The sequence below is a fragment of the Carcharodon carcharias genome, chromosome 19, assembly GCF_017639515.1.
Source record: "Carcharodon carcharias isolate sCarCar2 chromosome 19, sCarCar2.pri, whole genome shotgun sequence".
In the NCBI taxonomy this organism is placed as follows: Eukaryota; Metazoa; Chordata; class Chondrichthyes; order Lamniformes; family Lamnidae; genus Carcharodon; species Carcharodon carcharias.
The window spans coordinates 3,529,169-3,537,037 of NC_054485.1; the positions used below are offsets into that span (position 1 = coordinate 3,529,169).

The window sequence follows — 7,869 nt, forward strand, 5'->3', positions numbered from 1 at the left end:
AAAGGGGGTGGGGATGGGGGAGGGAGCTCAAGACCTAAAGTTGTTGAATTCAATATTCAGTCCGGAAGGCTGTAAAGTGCCTAGTCGGAAGATGAGGTGTTGTTCCTCCAGTTTGCATTGGGCTTCACTGGAACAATGCAGCAAGCCAAGGACAGACATGTGGGCAAGAGAGCAGGGTGGAGTGTTAAAATGGCAAGCGACAGGGAGGTTTGAGTCATTCCCGTGGACAGACCACAGGTGTTCTGCAAAGCGGTCGCCCAGTTTACGTTTGGTCTCTCCAATGTAGAGGAGACCAGGGGTGAAATATAAACTGGTTTAAGGTCTGTGTGTGTGTGTGTGTGTGTGTGTGGGGGGGGGGGGGGGGGGGGGGGGGGGGGTGGTGGTGGGTTTGGGCTGGGGGAGAGAAGTGGAGGGGGTGGGGTGTGGTTGTAGGGACAAACAAGCAGTGATAGAAGCAGATCATCAAAATATCAAAAGATGTCACAGACAACAGAACAAAAGAACACATAGGTGTTAAAGTTGGTGATATTATTTAAACGAATGTGCTAATTAAGAATGGATAGGTGAGAATGAATAGGTGGGAAAAGAAAAATCTATATAATTTATTGGAAAAAACAATGACCCATTCATTGATTCAGTCCTGGTGAGTCTGCCAATGTGAAGGGTTCAGTCCCCGAGCGCTGATTGGGTTGGTTTGGGAGTGATGTCATGGACCCGGGGAGAAGCCACGCCCTTGTGCCGTGATTGGTGAGGCCGGGGTGTTCCGATTGGCTGGGAGACACGTCAATCAGTGAAACTGTATCCATCCCGCGCGGCCGCGATGTGGGGACAGAAATTGACGCAGAAATTGATGAGGGGATGAGCTGTGAGCGGCTGCGCTGAAGGCTCGCTGCTGCAATAAAGGGGGTTTTTATACAGAAACATTATTATTTTTTAAAGTTGCATGATTTTCTTCACCCCCCCCCCCCCCACTGTTTAAAATGGTGCAACAAACAAAGAGTTCGGAAAGTAAAAGCAGCAGCAACAGCTGCAGGGAAGCGGCAGACAGTGGGATTAGTGATATGAGCGCAGCTTCCAGCCCGAATCCCGGCTTCTCCGCTCATTCTGGGGAAGCTCCCTGGACCAGTGCCTCTGTCAAAGCCGAGGAGGAGGCGAGCTGTAACCCAGACTGGTGCAAAACCCCCACCGGGCACATCAAAAGGCCCATGAACGCTTTCATGGTCTGGTCTCAGATCGAGAGGAAAAAGATCATGGAGCAGGTCCCGGACATGCACAACGCCGAGATCTCCAAACGCCTGGGCAAGAAGTGGAAGATGCTGAAGGACAATGAGAAGACCCCGTTCATCAGAGAGGCGGAGCGCCTGAGGCTGAAGCATATGGCAGATTATCCCGATTACAAATACAGACCCAGGAAGAAGGTCAGGTCGGAGTCCGGAGCAGGAGCGGACGAGAGAAGCTGCAGGAAGGAGGTGAAATCTTTCAAGAAGCACAGCCGGCCCCAGAAGGGTGACTTCACACGTCTCAGTCCCATGTACTGGAATCCCTCTGCCTCCTACCTCCTCCTCTTCCTTTAATAACTTCAATAAAACCCAATTTTTTTCCAAGATTTTTGGTCGCTTATCCTAATTTCTCTTTCTTTGGTTCGATGGTCACCTTTGACTGGTTGTGTCTCTTTCAAGCGGCCTTGAGATGTGTTTCTACATTAAAGATGCTACATCAGTGCAGCTTTTGTTGATTGGAACGGAGGCCAAGCCTTCGTGGGGTAGTTAAGGTAGCTGAGAAAGTTTGACCACAGAGAAATGGAGAAAGTGAAGATTAGGATGGGAGAGTAAGGTGAAGGCAATAAAAAGGACCCAGAGGAGAGAGCAGAGATTATTGTCATAATCATCCGAGAAATGGAAATTGTTCCATTGATTTGGAGAGTAGCCAAGAGGAGAGGAAAGGATAAAGATATAACCAATTAAACTTTAGTTAGTCTAATGTCAGTTCTGGGCAATCACCTGAATTCCACAATTTGAGTTAAAATTAGTGAACATTTAAAAATGAGTGGGTTAGTCAAGGATAGCCAATGTGTCTTTGACAAATTTAGTAGATTTTTGAATAAATTCCCAATTGGATAAATAAAAAGAGCCCAGTAAATGTATGCATTTTCAGAAGACACCTCATAGAAATCGTAGGAATTTACAGCATGGAAGGAGGCCATTTGGCCCATCATATTTGCACTGGCCAACTAGCAGCCATTCAGCCTAATCTCACTTTCCAGTTCTTGGTCCATTGTCCTGTAGGTCATGGCATTTGAAGTGCAAATATACATACAAACATAGAAATTAGGAGCAGGAATAGGCCACTTGGCCCTTCCAATCTGCTCCGACATTCAGTGAGATCATGGTAACCACCTGCCTATTCCCAACAACCTTTCACCTCCTTGCTTATCAAGAATCTATCCAGCTCTGCTTAAAAATATTCAAAGATTCTGCTTCCACTGCCTTTTTAAAGAGAGCTCCAAAGACTTACAACCTTCTAGACAAAAAAAGTTCTCCTCATCTCTGTCTTTGATAGGTGGCCCCTTATTTTTAAACGGTGGCCCCCAGTTCTAGATTCTCCCACAAGAGGAAACATCCTCTCTACACCCACCCTATCAAGACCCATCTTATATGTTTCAATCAAATCACCTCTTCCTCTTCTAAACTCCAGCAGATACAAGCCTAACCTGTCCAACCTTTCCTCATATCCAAGTTTATTTTAAAGTGGTATCAGGGTTCCTGCCTCTATCACCCTTTTAGGCAGTGAGTTCCAGATTCCCAGCATCCTTGGTGTTAAAACATTTTCCCCTTTAGTCTCCTCTGATCTCCTAAATTTATGCCCCTGGTTATGGCCCCTCAGCAAAGGGGAATGGGACATTCCAATTCAGTTTATCTGGACCCCTTATAATTTTATACACTTTCTATTAGGTATCCCCTCAGCCTCATCCATTCCAAAGTAAACAACCTCAGCCTATCCAATCTTTCCTCATAACTAAAATTCTCTAGCCTTGCAACATCTTCATAAATCTCCTCTGTATCGTCTCTGGTGCAATCACAGCTTTCCCATAGTGTGGTGGCCAGAACTGCACACAGTAATCCAGCATTGGCCTAACCAACATTGCACACAGTTCCAGCATAACCTCCCAACTCTCATAACTTATACTTCAGACAATAAAGGCAAGTATCCTGCTGTCAGACCTGCTGAGTTTTTCCAGGTATTTTTGTTTTTGTTCTAGATGTCCAGCATCTGCAGTGTTTTGCTTTTATCTTAAGGCAAGTATCCGGGTGCTCCGAGGTCCTCCTGTTCCTCCACACATCTCAGAATCCTACCATTTATTGTGGGTTCTCTTACCTTGTTAGCCTTTCCCAAATGCATCACATCACACTCTCTGGATTGAACTCTATTTGCCACTGTCCCGCCCACCTGACTAATCCATTGATATCTTACTGCAGTCTACAGCTTTCTACTTCACAATCAATCAAATTTTTGTACTGTCTGCAACCTTCTTAATTATAGGCCCCCATAGTCAAATCTAAATCATTTGTATATACCACAAAAAGCAAGAGACCTAGTACCAAACCTTGCAAAGTCCCACTGGAAACAGCCTTTCAGTCACAAAAACACCCATTGACACTTTGTTTCCTGCCTCTGAGTTAATTTTGGATCCAAATTGCCATTTTGCCTTGGACACAATGGACTTTTACTTTCAAGCCCAGTCTACCATATGAGACGTTGGCAAAAGCCTTGCTAAAATCCGTATAGACTACATCAAAAACATGTCCCTCATTCACACTTCTTGTTACTACTTCAAAAAATTCAATCATGTTAGTCAGACACAACTTTCATTAACAAATCCTTGCTGGTCTTTGAGTAAAACCTTCCTGAATGAAGATTTATTATGGTTCTCAAAATTTTTTCAATCATTTTTCCACCACTGCGGTTTTACTGACTGGCCTGCAATGACTTGGCCCATCCCTTTCTTTTTAAACAAGTGTGCAATGTTAGCTGTCCTGCAGTCCTCTGGAACCATACCTGTTGCCAGAGATGATTAGAAAATGATGGCCAGAGCCTCTGCTAATTCTTTACTTGATTCACTGAACACATAGGGTACATTTCATCTGGACCTAGTGATATATCCATTTTCAAAGATGCTAAACCACTTAATATTTCCTCTCTCACTGTGTTAATTTAATCTAATACTTCATATCCGTCCTACCTGATTGCAAAATCTGCATCATCCCTCTCTTTTATGAAAACAGATGCAAAATATTCATTAAGAAACATACCAACATATTCCACCTTCAGGTGATCTTTATGATCCCTAATAGGACATATAGTTTCTTTAGTTATCCTCTTGTTCATTATGTATTTCTAAAAGTTTTAAGATTTTCATTGATTTTACTTACCAATATTGTTTCATGCCCGCTCTTTGTTTTCCTAATATCCTTTTTAATTTCATCTTTATACTTTTTATGGGTTTTCTGCAGCACCTTTGGTCTTTGTTTCCCTTTCTTTCTTTATTCTCTTTAAGCTCCTTGGCATCCAGGGAGCTCTGGAATTCTCAGTCCTACACTTTTTCTTTAAGGGAACATATTTGCTCTGAACCCCTCGCTACCCCTTCCTTGAATACCTCCTGCTGATCTACCATCAGGTAGCTGTTTCCAGTCCACTTTAGCTAAATCACCTCTTAGTTTAGTAAAATTAGCTTTTCCCCAATTAAGAACTTTTATTCCTGATCTATCGTTGCCCTTTTTCATAAGTCTAACTGAATTATGATCACATACACCAAAGTGTTCTCCAACTGATACCCTTCCAACTGACCAGCTTCATTCTCTAAAACTAAGTCAAGAACCATGCCCTCTCTTGTTAGGCTTGCTACACACTGACACAAAAAAAAGAAACTTGCTCCCTCAGTGCCTTTCACCTAATTCCATCCCAATTAATATTTGAAACAAAAACAGAATTACCTGGAAAAACTCAGCAGGTCTGGCAGCATCGGCGGAGAAGAAAAGAGTTGACGTTTCGAGTCCTCATGACCCTTCGACAGAACTTGAGTTCGAGTCCAGGAAAGAGCTGAAATATAAGCTGGTTTAAGGTGTGTGTGTGGGGGGCGGAGAGATAGAGAGACAGAGAGGTGGAGGGGGTTGGTGTGGTTGTAGGCACAAGCTGCTTCTATCACTGCTTGTTTGTCCCTACAACCACACCAACCCCCTCCACCTCTCTGTCTCTCTATCTCTCCGCCCCCCACACACACACCTTAAACCAGCTTATATTTCAGCTCTTTCCTGGACTCGAACTCAAGTTCTGTCGAAGGGTCATGAGGACTCGAAACGTCAACTCTTTTCTTCTCCGCCGATGCTGCCAGACCTGCTGAGTTTTTCCAGGTAATTCTGTTTTTGTTTTGGATTTCCAGCATCCGCAGTTTTTTTGTTTTTACCAATTAATATTTGGGTGGTTGAAATCCCCCACTATTCTTTTGGGAGTATTTAGTTGCACCCAGTAGTGTCATTGCTTTTTTTCATCCTTCAGTTCAACCCATATAACCTCATTTGATGATCTTTCTACCATATCCCTCCTCACAACTATCACTTGATCGAGTGTCTCATAAGAGGCTTGACTGGAAAAGATCACACCTATGGCATCAGATGGAATGGAGCAGCCTAGATAAATGTGATTAATCGAGTTGAAATAGAGAGTTAGGGTAAGTGAATGTTGTTCGGATTGAGGAAGAGTTGGAAGTGATGTGTCCTGTGATCTGTGCTATATCCACTTTTGTTCTTTGTGTATATAAATGATTTAGACTTGGGTACAGGGAAATCAAAATTGGCTGATTTCACAAAAATAAGAAGCTTGACAATCAGCAAAGATTTTAAACAATGTCAAGGAGACACAGATGTTAAAAAAATGGACAGACAGGTAGAAGATACAATTTAATTTGGATATAAGTACAGTTTGGTACAAAATGAACTGGAAATGTGGTAGAGAAATCAAGAGTTGAGGCTGCAAAAGAATGGGTTAAGATTTGAGTGACATTTGGGGAGAAATAGTGGTGGAGATGAACCTAGTGTGTAAAAGACATTGGTTAAGTATTAACTCATACATGATTAAGATTCAATTCCTCAACTCCTGAGGGAGATGATCTCAGTTGTCATAGTAAAATTGAATTTTACCTAGGACAGATAGAATATTTCTGCTCCTGATTGATACCCGGTGATCTGTGTCCATGTGCAAATGTCAAATAAGAACAAGATTAGGCACAACTTTGATACCCTCAACTGGAGATTCAGTTCCAAGGATGTTGGAACCCCAGTGGCCATACCATCTATGCTCAGATATAAAGTGAATGCCAGCAGATGATTGAACCATTGAGAGCTTGACAGTGGAGCTGAATTCTGTTCTCCCCCAGCATTCATGCAGATACAATATCAAACAGGAATTTCCCCCTCCCCATAGACCAGGGACATGAGGACATTGGCTCCCAAAGCTGAGATCAGGTAATGAAAGTTGCCAGTATTTTACTTTCTACTTGACATTTTGAAGACTTTTTTCCATCCTGCTAGAAAATAAACAGGTTAAATTTTATGAAGCCCTTTGTGTGACACAAGTGCAGAACATATCATTGTTGCAATCTGTAGGATGCCGTACTACAAATCAAGTGTCAAACTCCATTAAGTGACTTAAGGAAGGCTTCCAACCTAGCTTGTGCCCCTCCCATGTAAAATGGGCAAGTGACAGGGGAATAGCCCCAGCCCACTTTGGAGCAATTACTAAATCAAGGTCACTGGTGTTTCACTGAACATCCAAGATTATTTTTTGCAACTCTCAGCATTTATTTATTCCTGCTTTGAATATCTTGAACACTTTGCCTTCCCTGTGAATTTCTGCCTTTTAGCCAAAGCAATCAGTTTCCCTGCCAACAGGTTTCTGGAATCTGGCCAATTGCTGCTGCTGCACACAGAGCTGTGAGAATGTGAATATATCGTGTGGAAGCTTTTATAGCATTGTATGAATTGGATGAGAGACACTGATTCATAATGACCTTCATCTCCCCATAACATCGGCCAGGCTGTGCACTTTTCACAAGCATTCAACTTAACCTCAGCTGAACTTGGCCATATTTCTAAGTGCGGTTATTTTGAACATCTGTGGAAAATATCGGATGAAGTTATGACTCAAAGTTGACACTCATTCGAAATCAGGAAATTATGGGCAACGTAAATTCAGATTGGTTCTTAGATCTGCTGGTTTCAATCCCAACCTACAGCCCTGCTGCACTGAACACTAGCTGAGGAGGAAGTTGCCAACTGTCACTTTGTGGAATTATTCAATCTCAAAGGGCAGCTCTGTAATTTTTCACACATTCACTTTCCATGCAGAGTCTTTGTGGCAGGTGCAATCATTGGGAACTGAAAGAGGTGACTCTATCCTCTTTTCCTCTCACTGGTGTGCCAGGAAAATTGGCAGAACATTTTCACAAGGTATATTTATTGCCATCAACACCCAAGGACCCACAGTTTGGAACCATACCACTAGCACATGAGTTTATCAGAAGAGACCAGCTTGTGCTGGCATTACATCACTGTGGAGGCAATCACTAAGGTGCAGCATTTGCTTTGAGGTGATTTTTTTAGGCAGATTCAGTGACCATGAAGGAATATGGTGTAGCAACTTCTAAATCATTTTCTAGCATTCTCCCAATTGTACACATGATGTTGAGACTCTGTTGCTCTCTTTAGCTTCTCCAGCAGAATAATTGCTGACAATTCCTCTTTAAGAGCAAGCAGCAGCCCCACAAAACTTGTTGGCTTGGTCCACCCTATGTTTTGCAGCCAACCAGCGTTCATG

At 42.8% G+C, this 7,869-nt stretch overlaps 1 protein-coding gene across 1 annotated transcript; it reads left to right on the top strand.

Annotated features, from left to right (window-relative positions):
• Positions 1–980: 980 nt before the first annotated feature.
• Positions 981–1,574, top strand: LOC121291699 (transcription factor SOX-4-like). The gene has a single exon (XM_041213190.1). It carries the CDS (start codon positions 981–983, stop codon positions 1,572–1,574), a length of 594 nt encoding a protein of 197 aa, XP_041069124.1.
• Positions 1,575–7,869: the final 6,295 nt, after the last annotated feature.